General features: G+C 44.6%; 1 protein-coding gene across 4 annotated transcripts in view; it reads left to right on the top strand.

Annotated features, from left to right (window-relative positions):
- The first annotated feature begins 254 nt into the window (after nucleotides 1-254).
- Nucleotides 255-16,436, top strand: part of FUBP3 (far upstream element binding protein 3) — a 39,054-nt gene continuing 22,872 nt past the window's right edge. For 2 of the 4 annotated variants that reach the window (XM_029960474.1, XM_029960471.1), the window contains exons 1-5: nucleotides 255-388; nucleotides 7,451-7,556; nucleotides 13,601-13,651; nucleotides 14,143-14,176; nucleotides 15,743-15,792. In XM_029960474.1, coding sequence (XP_029816334.1) covers nucleotides 293-388; nucleotides 7,451-7,556; nucleotides 13,601-13,651; nucleotides 14,143-14,176; nucleotides 15,743-15,792 — 337 coding nt within the window. In that variant the 5' untranslated portion in view covers nucleotides 255-292. The remainder of the gene's footprint in view (nucleotides 389-7,450; nucleotides 7,557-13,600; nucleotides 13,652-14,142; nucleotides 14,177-15,742; nucleotides 15,793-16,436) is intronic. The other 2 variants (XM_029960472.1, XM_029960473.1) reach the window with 2 other exon arrangements.

Here is a 16,436-nt window from a genome sequence, read left to right as displayed (position 1 = left end):
GGCAGGGATGGGATGACAGGAGCAGGGACAAGAGCACGGGCGTTCCCGGCCGTCCCGCCGGGGGTTCCCCTGCTCTCCCATGAGGGGGGTCCTCTGGGGGGGTCCCGCAGGGGGCGTGCCCTGCGCTGGCCCCGCCCCTCTCCCCCACCCAATCCCCTCCCCGCCTGGTTCCAGCGGCCCCGCCCTTCCCCGCGCGCCCCCTCGACGCCCCGCCCCCTTAGGGCACTTCCGGCGGGAAGCGGGGGGCTCCTTCCCTTTCCGGCGCGGGCCCGGGCGGAACGGCGCGCGGGCCATGGCGGACCTTGCGGCGCAGGGGCAGGGACAGAGCGCGGCCCCCGTGGGCATCAAGCCCGAGGGCTTCGTGGACGCCCTGCACCGCGTCCGGCAGGTGAGGCGCCGGCCGGCGGGCCAGGGGCGCGCGGGAGGGGGAGGTGGCGCGGCTCGGGGGCGCCGCTAGGCCGCGGGGCTGAGGAAGGGCCGCGCTGCCCCCTCTGTGCCCCCGGGGATGTGCGGGAGGGGGGCGGCCGCGGCCGTCTGGCTCTGGCAGTGGGGGGGTGGGCGTGGTGGTTAATGGGGTTTTAAACGGGGCCTTGTGCGGGAGGCTGAACGATGGGATCGGCTGGAGAAGGGAAACGGAGCGGGGCAAGAGTCCGGAGCACCAGGAGCGGCTGAGGGAGCTGGGGGGGCTCAGCCTGGAGAAAAGGAGACTCGGGAAGACCTTCGGGCTCTCTGCAACTCCCTGACAGGAGGGGGAAGCCCGGGGGGGGTGTCGAGCTCTGCTCCCAGGGAACAAGGAACAGGAGGAGACGACATGGCCTCAGGCTGTGCCAGAGGGGGTTAGGTTGGATATTAGAAGGAATTTCTTCCCAGAAAGGGCGATAAGACATCGGAACAAGCTGCCCACGGAGGTGGTGGAGTCCCCATCACTGGAGGTGTTTAGGAGAAGACTGGACTTGGCACTCAGTGCTCTGCTTTATTTGACAAGGTGGTGATTGGTCACAGGTTGGAATTGATGATCTCAGAGGTCTTTTCCGAACTGATTTGTTCTGTGATTCTGTGAATACAAACCTTAGCAGTGCAGGAGCTTCACATTCCCTCCAGGGAGGGAGGCAGGTGCTCCCCAGAGGAACCTCTGAGCTTACATGGTGCTAAAATGGAAAGTTTCAGTAGAAGTGCCCAGAGCTTCAGGAACCAGCACCCTTGTCTTCAGCAGGATATTCCAGGTGTTTATATGCTCCTTGATTTGTGGGAAGTGCCTCCAGGACAAGGAGCTGCTGCTCAAGCTGCTCACAGGGCAGATGTTGTAGTTGTTCATCACATCTGTTCCATGTCTGTCCCAGGTGTTTGTCCCACCTCTGAACAGGTTGTGTTTTACTTGTGTTTAGTGACTGCACCATAAGGAGATGTAACACCAGGACCACAGCACAGCTGGTGCTCAAAGACCCTGACTTTATTCTCTCCAGGTGGGAGAAATCTCCTTCTGTTGCCCAGACTCCCTGTGATTTCACTGAGAAACGTCTGGAGAAACTAAGCTGGGCCCTGAGACCTCTCAGATGCTCTCTCTGATGGGACTGAAGTGCTTTGCCCTGGCTCTCAGCTCACCTGTGAATCAGTGTGGCAGCCACTCTGTGTTGTAGATCAACACCCTGCACCTTTCCAGGGACACTACGAGCTGCTCTGCTCTTGGGTCTCTGTTTTCTTCCTCAGCACAGGCAGGTGGGGTCTGAGCTGCCTCCCTGATGGGGTCATGTGTCACTTCTTTCACTAGCAAAGCCCCCTGGCCTTGATGTCTGAACACCCAGGATTACCTGCCTGATGCAGTTAAATTGAGGGGTGTTGCACTCTGCTTGTCTCGACCTGGTTGTCTGTTACTGGAGGCCTCTCGTTGCAAAAACATCTTTTTGAATATCTGGTAATATTCCCACCTGCTAGCAGCTGAATAACTCTTTTATGTAAAAGAAAATAATTATTTGCTGGTACATTGCAGCTTGTTGGAGTTATTTTGTGAGCATGTTTCAAGTCCAGAGGAGGGACATGATGTTGATAAGGGGGTTGGAGCACTTCCCCTACAAAGACAGGCTGAGAGAGCTGGGGCTGTTCAGCTTGAAGAAGAGAAGGTTGTGTGGAGACCTCACAGAACCTTCCAGTGTCTGAAGGGGCTACAGGGAAGGTGGAGAGGGGTTCTTCATCAGGAACTGGAGTGACAGGACAAGGGGGAATGGGTATAAATTGAAAGAGGGGAAATCTAGGTTAGATATTGGGAAGGAATTCTTCCCTGTGAGGCCCTGGCACAGGTTGCTCAGAGAAGCTGTGGCTACCCCATCCCTGGAAGTGTTCAAGGCCAGGTTGGACGGGCCTTGGAGCAACCTGGTGTTGGGCTAAAACACAGCACTAATGGCAAATTGATCCAAATTTGTGTTGCCTGGGTGCTGTGGTTGTGTTTGTGGGGTGAATCTGTGAGCCCCCACCAACCCACATGTGAAGGAAATGGAGCAATAAATACTTTTGTGCCCCAGCTGTGGTCACTTGATTTTGTTGTTCTTAAGTTCATTACACTTGCTGTGATTACACTGCTTGTGCTGGGTTTCCACGAGTTGGTCTGAGCTGGAGGATTTCAGCAGCGACCTTCCTGCTGCTTTTTTGCTCTGGAAACGAGTGTGTTGGGAAATGTGGGCTCTGCACGTGTTTGTGGGAGCACAGTGTCCTAAATTTTTGTGCAGTGAGTTGTTTGCTGACTGTTGAACGTGATTTTTTCCATTGCTGTTCGTGGGATGAAAAGAGTTGTTGGGAGTGCTAAAATATTTCCCTCTGTCTGTGAAAGTACTTGATTTAATCTAGTTTTGTAGAGGGTTTGTAAGGGAGCAGGTGGTCTTGTCCTGCACAGAACTAAATTGTCACTGGTGACTTGTTGCCAAAAGTCAGTGAGGGGTTAGGCCTTAATTGCTCAGGGGATGGATATTTGCCTCACCACCCAGGCAATCTGTGGTGGAACTTCCTGGCTGAGAATCAGGTGGGATGTAGAGGCAGTTACATTTACACATTTACACCCAAGACTTCTGTGGAGGTGCTGGCAGAGCTTTCACCAGGGGTGTTTAATGCTGTATTTGCCTGAGCTGGACTGATCTGGTGTGGAGATCTCAGCTTTTGTGCTGGTTTTGGCCTTTGCAGAGTATTCCTTTTGCTTTAGGAGGATGAGGGAGCAGAGCAAAAAAAAACTTCAGTCATAGTTCTTGTCTCAGGGGTTGGTACATCATCCCTGGCTTGATGTTTGATGCTTTCAGGGTTTAATGTCATACATAAGAGTAGTAATCAAATTTACTAAATTCAGTTTTTGTGAGAGCCATAACACTAATCAGGCTGTGGAATACAGTGCTTGGTTATGAGTAACTAAACAATTCAGAACAAGGAAGACTTTCCTGATCCAAGGAAAGCAACTGCATTCCTCAGAGCTGCTGGGATGTGAGCTGACATAAGAATAAGAAACCTGGAATACCTTTGAAAGAAATTATTTGTACATTGCTTTCAGTGTTTGTGCTGGACTTGCCTGGATTTTTTGTGAATCCTGAAATACTTGAGATTTATGAATAATTGCTTCTTTAAGGCAGTACTGGGGCTTTGAGATGGTCTGTCCTGCATCTTCTGCACCACACCTCAAGTGAGTGGATTAGTGGATCATAGGTGGGGACTGATCTGCCTGGCTGCTCCCAGGCAGGGTGGCTTTTCTTCTGTGGCATTTTGGGGGGTGAGAGAGAGAGAGAGAGGATTTTGCTCCCCTTTTGAGTAATAGGATCAGAACATAAGCAGAGCTGTTAGTACTTTGGACTAAAATTAATTTCCCTTGGACTGGCCTTTTGTTCTTATTGACCAAAGAGCATCTGGCTTGGTGCTCACCCTCTCCTCCTAGGCAGCCCATTTCCAGTGCAACACTTTGGTTTGCAGCTCTTCCTTCATGTGCTGGTTTTGTAACCTGCCAGATGTACTGTCTGAATCCCAATTTCTGGGAATGCTGGGAAGAGGAAAGGCTGAGGCTTGGTGAGCCTGTAGTGGGCCATCTTGGATACTTTATAAGTGGGTGAACACCCTGAGACTTACTGAGAGTTAACGAGCTGCGTCTTTGAAATCCTTTTCTATATCAGGCTCAAACTTCTAATTTCCATGGTGAAGGAAGGGTCTTAGATGAACTTTTCTTTACCCTCTCACAGAGTCATTTTTCAGATCATCCTCAGATAGCTTTAGGGCTTTGCAATTGCTTTAGTATTTAATAAAACCACCTGTGATATGAAACTTCAGTGGTTGTGGGAGGTTTTGTTGCTTCCTCCAGAGCTCTGGAGACACCAACTCCAGTGTTGTGCTCAGCGAATGGGAGAAGCAGCACGAGCACTAGAACAGTCTGAAGGGTCAGATGACAGGGCTTTATTGGTTTTTTTTATTCTGCTAATACCTAGAATTGGTGATTTTATCAGTTGCTGTTCTTTGCAGGGCAGCACCAAGAGGTTTTTCCTAGAAGCTGGGCCCGTCCTCTTAAAACTGAATTCTGCAGATGTTTGTGTTTGAGTCCTGCTGTGCTTAGCAAAGAAGCTTCATATTTAAGTGGGGTTTTTATTACACCATTTTTAATGTCTGTTAAAGGTATAGAAGGATAGGAGTGCAAGGTATAGGAAAAAAAATGTGTCCCTCACACAGCTATGTGGAATCATTGTGTTTTTCTTGGCTTTACCATTGCAGTTTGTAGCTCGGGTTTGTGCTGTGTCCTTTAAAGTCTTTGTTGGAGAGCTTGATTTTGGGGAATTTAGGTGCAGGAACAGTGATGCTTTTTTCCAGTGTGTTTCAGAGCTTGGTAAAATGGATGTGTTGTGTTAAGGGCAGAAAAAACCCTAAGACAGACATACAGCAGGACAAAAGCAGTGGCTAACAGCAGAACATTACTCAAGGTCATTTTGGCAGATAAGGGCTGGGTCTGCTTACTTTTGCCATATTCTGATTTTTGTGCCTGCCCCCTGCTGAACCTGTCATAAAGACTGAGCTTCCCATTTTAAGTCGAACATGAGAAGTTAAAATGTATTTTAACTGCCACATGTACTTTGAAAGCTCAAGCTCCTAATTTTGCAGGATGGTTTTTTTTCCTGCTGTAGTTGAGGTGACATGTTGTCTGCCTGTAATCCCGTGGCAGCTGGAAGGCTTTAGAGATAAGGGTGCAAGTTTAAATAAAGGAGGGGGGGGGAAGAGGAAAATATACCAAAAGCTGATAATGTAAAAATTGCTTTAACACTCTTGCTTTGCCCTCTACTTAGAGGGTGGTCATGATGTGCAAAGCATGAGTGGGGGTTTGCAAAGCTTCCCTGCACTGGGAGCAGCCAGCCTTGGTACCAGGGAGCTGCTCCTGCACACCCTTGTACTTCAGGCTGGCTTCCTCTCCTAGGCCAACTTCCAGTGTCCAAGACCATTTTTTTTATTTCTCTGGAGCATGTGGTGGGTGATTTCACCTCCAGACTATCACTCATGACTTACAGGTAAATAACTACTAACAGAGAGAGAGTTTGTGAAGGGGATGTTAAAATCAAATATCCCAAAACATGTCAGAGTATGTTATACCTGACACTGTTCCTTTTGGTCTATGTTGTAAGTTAATAGGTGAAAGGTGCAAATATATTGTTGTAAAATATATTTTAAAATTTCTGTTTCGGTGTTGAAGTACTCAGAATACATCTGTGGTCTTGGTACCTTCATTAAATCCTCCACATCCCAAATGTAAGGGGAAGGCATGTGGGCAAAGGGCTGGATCCATGGATGCAGTACAGCACTTAACAAAAAAGCAAGGCATCACCTGGCAGTCCCTCATGGAGTGCCCAAGGTGTGGTAATGCTTTCAGAACCAGCTTTCTGGGGGCTGATTGGAGATGTTGATGTACAAAACACTTGTCATCAAAGTTTCACTACAGGATCATTGTGCTGGTACCAGAGGAGGATTTTACTCTCTTTCTGGCATTTCTGACACGATGAAGTTGTCGACTTTCTGAAAGGAGACAGGACAGAATGGAATATGAGGAGAAAATGGTCCAAACTTGGAGCTCTTTTCATGCAAGGCATTGAACAAAATGTTTCCTACTCTCTCCCTAAAAGCAGTGCCCTCAATCTTTCAAGATTATTTCAAATAGCTTTTTTCAGCACCCTGTGGTTCTGAATCTTGGCCAGTTGTTTATTCCACTGCAGCAGAAGGTAGTGTCAACAACCAGAGTTACTGTAGATGTCTTTCTGTTGCAGTAACACGCAAATTTTAGAAACACCTTTAGGTGTAATTTGTCATTTAAAACACACTGTGTAAAATGCTCTTTCATCTCTTCCTGTTGCTTATTCTCTGGTGAAATCCAGGTATAATAGAGTGAGATCAGTCTCCTAGTAAAGATCCCATGCAATGGTTTTCTTCTTGCTGTAAAAGGAAGCAAATGCTGTAGAATACACTGTGCTTTATATTTGTGCTGTATCTACTTTGTTCTGCACTTGCTTATTACAGCCAAGTACTTTATGTAGGCAAGAGGTGCTGTGGGACTGCAGTTTGCCTGTCCCTGGGAGGGGGTGTTAACTTGGGTGCAGCACCCAGGGAATGCACCTGTATGTTTTTAGGGTGGGCTTACACCAGTTAGCTCAGAGAGCAGGTGGAAGAGCTCCCAAATGTCACTAGACATGAGATCAACTTTTCATTTTCATGAAGTGATGTTTAGGTGTGTGCCTCAACTTGTTTATTTGCTTACCTAAGTCCCCTTACTGTGATACCTGACTGTCTCCTCTTTCCTGTAAATAAACTCCTTGCACCCTGGCTTGGCAGGGAATGGCAGTTCCCCCTCTGGAAGGGTTGGAAGCAGAGACACAGGCAGCATTAGTTGTGTTTGTGCTGTACTGACCACTCCAGGAAATGGAAACTAATTCTGGACCGATACTTTGCCCACTGGCTTATTCCTCATACAGCAAACAGAGTGATCCAGTCTCTTTGACAGGGAGTTCCCAAACCTGTGCTTGTGCTGTGTGTTTTCACATTCTCCCTCTGCTCCCCCATGGATGTGTGAGTGTGCATTTCTGGGTGTCTGGATCTGGACACAAGAGGAATTATGTGTCCTCCCACACAGCTCCAGGACAAAGTTGGTGAGCTAATTTGAACCCTCCTCTTTGCAAGATTTAGCTTGTCAGCTATCATCAAGCAAATAATTCTGAATATAATGTTCCAGGGAGCAAATGCCTGCTTGTGATCAGGAAGAGGAACTGGGTGAATGTGATCTTAATTAAGCAAATATTAAAAGCAAGCAGAAAATTGTTTACTTTACAAAAGAAACACCTTGTTACAAAGCCACCTGAAAGAAGCTTGGACTGGGGTCAATGTCTTATTGGGAGAAAGTGTTTACCTGTGGTGGCTGAAACTTCAGGTATGCTAATCAAGCTTTTATCCCCTGTTTTTATAGATTGCTGCTAAAATTGGAGATATTCCTCACTTGAATAATTCTACAACACTTGTGGACCCGTCAGTGTACGGTTATGGAGTGCAGAAACGGCCCCTGGATGATGGAGGTAAGCTGGCTGTGATTAATCATCCCTGGGGATGCAGCTCCTGAAGTTCCTCCATGGAGGCAGCTGTCTGCTTTAAGGATGGAGAACACATCTTTCTGTGTATAAAAATTTTATACAAGATTCTCTGTGCTGTTCAGTCTGATCTAAAGGCATTAGCGTTAATGTGGAGCAATTCTTTGTTAATTCATGAACTGTGGGAATTAGCAGATAAACTGTAATTTAAATCTTGTTCTGTGGTAGTTAGGGAGGGAGGAGGATGTGCTTATTGGGCCTGTGCTGGAGCCCATGTATAGGGTGCCAAATGTACATAGTAAAGCTGTTCTTCCCTGTTAACCCTTATTTCCTGGGAGCAGGCAGTGTGTAGGAACAGCATTACTTGTGTTCCCTTCCATGGGTAGCAGTGGTCACAGCACAGGAGCTGAGTTGCTGTCAAAAGTTTTGGTTGCTTTGCACATAAATTTTAAGGAGAAAAGGTATTGATATAAGTTGATGCAAGCTTAGCTTTATTCATTGTTTTTCTTTAAGAATTCTGAAGTCTCTGAAGCTTTTAACGTTGGTCCCAGCCAAGTAATAGTTTACTGAATGGAGCTTATCTGGTAACTGTAATGAGTCAATATTGCATGAAGTGTTACAGTTTTAAAATAAACCATTAGTGTCTTATCTTTGGGAACAACAGAAATGTTAGAACAAGAGTTTTCTGGTTTTGACAAATCTGATGGTATGCATTGTTACAAGAAGTGTTTAAACTGTATTATCTGCTATTTTATAGCTGCAAAGAGCTCACCTTTACTTGTGGTTGATTATGACAAAAATGAAAAATATGACTATGTCTTCCTTTTGCTATTTGCTCTAGTATTTTTCCTGGCACAGGTAGCCCTGCAGGGTGATTCTGTCCCCCATGGATATGTTCAGGAATACTGAGGAGATAAGCGAGGCTGCTGCCTAGCACTTTGTTTTGAAAAAAACTTCTTCTGTCTGATACAAAGGCTGAAAATAACTGCAGGTCTGCTCCTCAATCTGAAAGAACATGCTGGAGCATGGGGAGAAGTTTCTTTTATGTGGAGCCCCTGGCTTGCAATGTTACTGTTTTCTGAACACGTGCCACCACCCACTTCTGTTCTCTGCTGTTGGCTCCATCTGAGCAACAGGTTGCTGCTCCTTTGGTTGAGGGTTTTAGGAAAGGAGGGATTTGTCTGGGACTGTATCTCAAGCTGGAGGATCACTATATCTGTGAGAAGCAGGAGATCTGGCAGTGCTGGTGGGTGCTGGTTCTGCAGGGGAAGGTGCTCAGCCATCACAGGCTGTGCACATTCCCTGTTGGGGAATGCTGAACAGCTCTGAGCTGTGTCTGAATAGCTTTGGGACACGGCTGTGAGTGAAAAGAATAAAAATAGCCTTCTGGGAACCAGTCATTCACAACATTTGCCCTGCCTCTGGCTTTCATTGATTGATCAGACTGAACTGAGAGATCTGACCTCTTGACAAAATGGGTTTTAGGAACCTGTAACATGTGAAATGGTTGTAGGGCTTAGTGACAGCACAGGTTAGACTTTGTACTTAAACTTGCACTGGTGAGCCATGAACTTGCTGAGCCTTGTTTGTATTGACACAGACCGTGTCAGCACTGTTGCAGTCTGGGCTATAAATGTGCATTATTACTGGTTTCTTGTGCTGTGATACATAACTCCATGGAGCAGGTATCCTTCCTGGGGGAGCCTTCCAGACTGGCTGCTCCTGACTGCTGTATTCTTGTTCTGCTCATCCTGTGTTCGGTTCTGGACCTTGTCTGTGGCTGTTTTTAAAGTATTATTGTATTTGCCCTTTGGTTGTTCATGTACATCTGTATATAGCTTTGTCACACTCCCCTCCCAAAAATCTGATCTGTGAGATCTTAGAAGAGAAATGATGGAAGTAATATTTTTAGAGGACTGGAATTTCACAAAAAAATGGGAATTGTCAAGGTAGGAATGGGGATTGTATTGCTTCTTTCAGCTTCGGTTTTATTTCTAATGGCATTAGCAAATCCTGTACTGAGATACAGGTGTGTGATGAGTTCCCCACCTACCTGTGTGATACTCCTGTGCTAGTCTTTACCTGCAACCTGGCAAAGCAACTCCTGAAGCTACCAGTCCTCCTTGCTCTGTATGTTTGTGGTGTGATCCATATCTTAGTCTTGGGCTACCTGCTCTTGCTGCCATGACATTAAAAGTCTATAATGCAGCTTTACCTTTAGCATTTGGAAGGTAGGACACTTAAAGTAGGAAATCACTTTCTGTTTGGAGGGGTGTCAGGATTGCATGCCCACACTTGTCTCCATTTTCTGCTTGTCTGTGAACCACAGTTTGGAGGCATTGTCAAGAAGCAATTGTGTTGTTACACATGCTCTAGAAATGTTACTGTGCAGGGGTTTGGATACCTTTTGCTGCTCTGGACAGCTTGGAAACAAATCTGGTGGGAAATTTACCCCTGTATACTGCATGTTCACAGCTGGGTGCAGGTCTCACTGCTTCCTTATCCCCATGCAGCTCTTGGGAAATTAATGCTGTTGCTAATACTGCTGGAAAAAATTGGCTCCAGAGGAAGTATTTAAGGTGACAGGAAAACTGTCTGTCTTTCAGGACAATCTAATTCTTCCTGTCTGTTTTTATAAACAGCTGCTGCTGTGGCTGGCTGGCAGCTTAGGAAGTGGTCTTAAGACAGGTGACAGTGCACTGATCAAAACAAATGCAGCTGCCTTTAAAGCATTTCCAGGAAAAATAGATTTGTCATCGTGCTGGAAACCAGAATGTGAATGCTTTTTGCACTTCCCTTAACTTTAACCCTCATCTGAACCCAAGAGCTGTAGGCTCAGCCCTGGTGACCTGACCTGGGGGTATTGGATGGAGCTTGAGATTGTAGAAAGGGGAAATAAAGAAGCCAAGGAAAAGAGGAATAATAACAAACAACTTTAAAATAATCCTGAAAATATCTGTAGTGCAGGGAAGAGATCAGATTTATTGTACTGCTCCCAGGAAGTTGTATCCAGCATTTCTGTGGCCACTTGCAGGGGTTAATGTTTCACAGCAAAGGTGAGCATGGGACGGGTGAGTCCTGCAGAGAGACCTGGTGGCATCTTGCCTGTGGCTGCTGCTGAGGACAGATCCCAGCAGGCCAAAGGCTTCCCCTGACCTCCATTCTAATTAATAGCTCCCTCTAATTACCAGCACGATTTAATACATTTATTTAATGCTAAATGATCTTTAGAGAAGCAATCTCCTTTTGTTCATAGGAAGCAGGGATCCAGTCTGCTGGAAAGAGGCAGATGAGGATGTTACCTTTGTTTGCCCTACTTTGGGCTGCTTTCAAGGAGTGTCCTGTGAGATCTGTAGGGTTCAGCAGCAGTGTTGCAACTGAGGGCTGGGGCATCCTTTGATTCTGGGAAAACAAAGATGAGAGACCTTGGAGAAGCTTCACACACCACCTCCCTCCACCCTTTCCCCTCCCCAAACTCCTCTGGTGCACCCAGATATGAAGATGGCCTGTCTTGGTGTAATAACATTTCATTTTTATAGAACTGAGAGGCTCAAACACAACATGATCCAGTTGTACAGAGGACTTTATTTCTTTGCTCTAACATGTTTTCAATAAAAACAGTGGTGGGAGGAAGGAAACTTTATCCCCATCTTGCTGCTGGTGAAAGTCAGTGCTGATGCTCCTTGACACCTCTGCAGCAGCAGTAGGACCAGGGCAGAAGTCCAGATTTCTTGGCAGAAGGTTAGCTTAATGCACAAAATGCCACTGTTCTGCAAAATTGCAACTTTACAGATGGCCATTTTTTAAATAAGGCAGTTTAAGGGAGGGGAAAAAACACCTATAAAGATTTGCAGTGGAGGCAGACACAAAAATTACTAGGTTTTGACTACTTAATTAAAGAAAAACCTTGCAGTATTTAATGATGAAGAATTAGGTTAACTAATCTCTTGTAGCCTTCTAAATTTTATGATGGTAGCACTTTGGTTCAAAAGTATGAAATGCAGCCCTGTTCCACTGCTCTCTGGGAGATGTGTCACTCTGATTTTATTCTAGCCATGAAGGTATTCTTGACAAGATTGTATATTCCCAACATGCACATTAATTTAGTGGGAGGCACTGCTCTGTTTTATGGGGTGGAAAAAAAATCCACATTTGTTTTGAGTGTCTGTTAGGTGGAATTCAGTTAAGGTGAAGCCTAAAGCAGAATGAAGAGTTATCAACCAGCAGGTGCCATTAGTAGGAAATTGTGCTGATTTTATTCACTGTTTTTCCTTATTTGCAGTAAAATGACTGCAGTTACAGTTAAATTGTACTCAACAGATGTAAAATGGGGAAATATGTACGTGGCTTGTCAGAGTTCAGCCCCCTCCTTGGTGTGAAGGGAGACAGTGGAATGGTGCATCAGCTTTCGGAATTACAGCGAGCAAGGGCTGCCCCAGCCCTGCCTCTCTATTAGTCCCTGTTTCTCAGAGCAAAATGGGCATTTTGGAGAAGGAATGGACCTTTAGGTCGTTTTTTTTCCCCACCAAAACAGAGAGAAATCATAACTGACTGGAAGTAAATCGTTTCCAGTTCTCTCCGTCTGCCTTCAGTCTCAGCTCTTGGAGAGGTTACCTGTGAAATGTGGAAGGAATGGTCTCTCACATAAGTTATTGTGGCATTATTTTTTGGAAGTAATTTGTACAATAAACCTACATTAAGGCTGAAATCTGCCTGGAGTGGTGAATGGTTTATTATGGTTGGATAGTACTTGGAATGGGTTGGAGACCTTGTTACGTACATCTAAAGCATTAATTCCCTGACTGCTTTAACTTCCCGTGCTCGTACAGGTTTCCCCTAAGAAGTTGTCTTTTTCAAGTGTAGGATTGTGTTACAAAATGAAGGCTCTTCCCTTCCTTGCATGAACTTGGGTAGTTGATTATAGGATGTGTATCTGTCTCATAATTTGTGGGCAGCGGCTGCAGCGAACAGGCTGCTCAGAGCTGCCACAGTGAATTGAAATGCCGAGTGAATATTTAAATACAGCCTTGCACAGTTAAAACCACTCTTCCTGGCATCTTGATAATGAGTGACCTTGGCTGTGGCAACCCCACACTACACCAATAGCCACCAGATCTACTGGGTGTACTAAAAATATCCGCAGTGCAGTTTGGGGCAAGATTCTGAATTTGGTCCTGTTTGCTCGGCTCCATGGTAGGAGCTTATCAGCCAGAGCAAATAATCCCCATTACATCACTTACCTTTTTCAACTGCAATATTCATAGTTATCAAATTAGAACTTTTTATATTCCGGATGAGAATATGCAAAGACAAATGTAGCAGAGTCAATAACGCAGCAGTTGTCTTATCACCGAGCTGGGGAGAGTAATAAAATATATATGCTGTCAATATTATGGTCCAGAACTATTACGAAGGTATTGACACGCAGCAGAAATACAGTATTGACTCTCTTTGTCTATTTTCTCTGAGTAAAGTGTTTGGCCACAAACTTTATGCATTTTTCTACTGGGTTTAGAGAGTGTGAGATGCATCCACTTTCTATCCCTGCCAGCTGATTGCCAATTTATTTCAGGTCAAAGAATGTGCAGCTTGCTGCAAGGTAGTTTGGAACAGCATCTTTATTATCACAGCTCACATGTTGGCCAGCTTCATTTGTTTTGCTCCCTGTGCCCTCCAGGCATGCAATATAATCTTTCAACTGGTTGTTAGCACCAAATGGTCTGGTTTTTAGCTGGTTTGCTGCAGGCAAAGTCCAGTAGGAAGCTCAGCGGGGAATGTGTTCCCACTTTGCATGAGTTGGTCTAATGATATTTTCCCCATTAACATTTGGAAGAAAGATCTAATCTGTTGAGGTTGGGGGGGAGAGAAGTCTGTCTGAGGGGTGTCAGTGGGGAGATAACCGATCGTAGGAGGACCACCAGAGAACGTGGCAGAAATGCCTGGAATGTGTGTGTTCAGGAACATGTGTTTGGTTGGGCTTAAATACTGTTTGGGTGTCACGAGGTGACTTAACAGACCTATTCCTTTAACAGGTCTCCGTGTAAGTGGGCTCCATGGAGCACAGATCAGAGACACAGAGAGAAGTATGTGCCAGCGGTCCCTAATGCTTTTGGCCTGGACTGAGTGAATCTCTGACTCTGCTCAGCTTTTATTCTTGTTTTTAATACGTACCAGTCTGCTTGAAATTTCTCTTGTCCCTCCTCCCTCCTCCCTTTTTACTCTTTTTTATTTTTTTTTACTACTTTGGGCTTAATTTGGGAAGGGGGGAGGTTAGTTGCAGGGATTTGGATTTGGGCAGGCAGGATTTTCTCCCATGACTCTCAGCATGGGGAGACACGGATCAATTCCCTATCCTGTGTTCAGCTGGACACTGGGTTATGGTGTGTGTTGATCAAGAAATCCCCTCCTGTTTTGTACCACATAACGCATTCATTTCAGCCACTGAACCTAAATTACTGTTTTGCTTTTCTTTCTTTTTTGATGAAACGGTAAGAACTCTTTTTCTGTAGGGATGAAGTTAGTTTATCCGTGCTAATGCTTTGATTTTTTTCCCTTTTTTCTCTCTCTGCCACAGTAGGTAACCAGTTAGGGGCCCTGGTACATCAAAGGTAAGCAGTGGGTTATGTTTTATTATTTATTGATCAGTTCTAATTGTTTATTGATCCACCATCTGTAGTAGTGTTAGGAAGTCAGAGGTTGAGAATGTGGAGAAACTGTCAGCTTGGGTTTTCTCCAGCCTGGGCTGTTTGTTCTGATGAAAAAAAGAGGAGTGGATGTGAAACTTGGATTTGTCTCCTGTAAATCTGCAGGACCAAAAAAAAAAATAAATTCTCTCTCCTTTCCCTTCCCCTGCCCTGGCAGAGGGCAAAAAAGAAAAAGTTTAAAAAGGTCTGGCATTTTGACAAATGGTGGAAGTATCAAACAGATGTGTTATTGTTATTATTATTTAGTTTTGTTGATGTAATATGACCTGGGATGACTCCTTTGTCAAAGATGGTTTTAGGAGACTGAAGCAACTATGAGTTGTCGTGCAGCACATCTTAGCATCTAATACAAATGTCAAATTATCACTTTTTCTCAAATCCTGGTCTTGAGGTGTTGTTTGTCTTGTTTTGAGTAGGAAGGGGGGAGAGCTCTTCTAAAGCTGCATTAGCCTGAAGGTGAATAGTAGTGCATTTCCATCCTGACCAGCTGTTTGGGGCCTCAGCAGAAGGGACAAAAAATGTGCATGAAGACTGTAGAACCTTGAATTTTTAATGTTTAAGTTAAAGCTAATGTCCAGCTAGAACAGCCCAGAAAGGGGTGGGCAGTGTTAGTACTTTATCTGCAACTTAACTAATACAGTGTGTATTTTATACCTTCCCTAACTGATCTAAAACAAAAAGTGGGAACATTTTAAAATACCTCACCACAAAACGTGCATTGAATTTACTATGCAGGTGTTTCATTGCTTTTGAGATTGCTGAACAAACAGTATATAATGCATATATGCAAATTTCATATTCGTTTTGTTGTGTTTTCCACAAGACAGAGATGGCATAACAAAATAACCAAGTTAATTCCTTTTACTTGTCTATGGTCAGGTCTTAGGAAACTGCTTTGGGTGCTGTTTTGAGACAGAGCCACATTGAAAAAGTCCAAAGAGCAATAGATATGGAAGTGTTGAGATAATAAGAATTCAGAGGATAATTAAAGGCAACTTTTACTAATTCCAAGGAAAAGAATGATAAGGACAAACAGGCAAAAAAACCCCCAGAACACCAAACCAGTGAATATTGGAGGGGGGTCATGCCAGGACTGGCTTTGATTAGTGTGTCTTGGGAAGAGCATATCCAGATCAGTTGGCAGATGCTACTTGGAAGGTCTAGGCTCAATATTAAGGAAACTGCCTTTTTTTTTTTTTTTGTTAAACCTGTCTGTAAGAATGACAAAAAGAGGTTTTTCCAGCAGCTCCATTGAAGATAGCAGAGATAGACTGGAAATGGATCCAGCATAGGAGGAGTTGGGTGACCATGAGAGGACCCTTCAGAAACAAATGATTTTGACTGTGGTTGTGTGCAGAATCCTTGTGCTGAGCCCAACTTTCATGGCAGGGATGTAATTGTCTCCAAACTGTTCTTTATAATGACTATTTGATGGGGATTTCTTCTTTTCTTTTTTTTTTTCTTTTTTAGGGCTGTAATAACAGAAGAGTTCAAAGTGCCTGATAAAATGGTTGGATTTAGTAAGTACCTTGATGCTTTTGATGCTTCTTGATGTGTTTCCTGTGCACGAATGCTGTTTATTCTGACACAAGTTCTTGTGCTTACTAGCCTTGGATAAGCCTTGTGTAATGCTGTCTTTGTGGGGACCAGAGGATCTGTGTTTAAAATCCAGATGCAAACTGCATGGAAAAGTTTGGTGTCCCTGTAATAAAAAGAAGAGCATTTGGTACAAGTTACTAGGAGTTCTAGTGATTTTCTCCTTTAAATTCCCATTAGCACAATACATAAACAAGTCAAAAGTGAATTTATTTCCCCTCATTGAAACATTTTACTTTGAGTATGCAAAACCATGAGAGCTGAAGAAGGGGACCATATTTTAAATGTTAAAATATGAGTTGACTAAAGGCAAGTTAAACAGAATTTTAAATTTCTCCTACATTTGCTGCAGGGAAACACAACCAGATGAGAGTTTTTGCTGCATTTGCATTCCTGATACTGTTCTCTTTCAAGCTTGATCCTAATTTCTCTCTTCCTCTTAATGATCATTACTCTTCCTTTCAATGGCACCTCCTGCTGATGTGTTACTACAGTGATTGCATAGACTCTTCCACTGCTGGGTCTCTGTGTATCCCTTCCAATTTGATATATGGAGAGTAAAAAGGAA

This window comes from Manacus vitellinus, unplaced genomic scaffold (assembly GCF_001715985.3).
Source record: "Manacus vitellinus isolate BGI_N305 unplaced genomic scaffold, ASM171598v3 scaffold_27_pilon, whole genome shotgun sequence".
Lineage (NCBI taxonomy): Eukaryota > Metazoa > Chordata > Aves > Passeriformes > Pipridae > Manacus > Manacus vitellinus.
The sequence above is the reverse complement of the archived record's forward strand: the minus strand, read 5'-3'. Positions and strand labels throughout refer to the sequence as shown.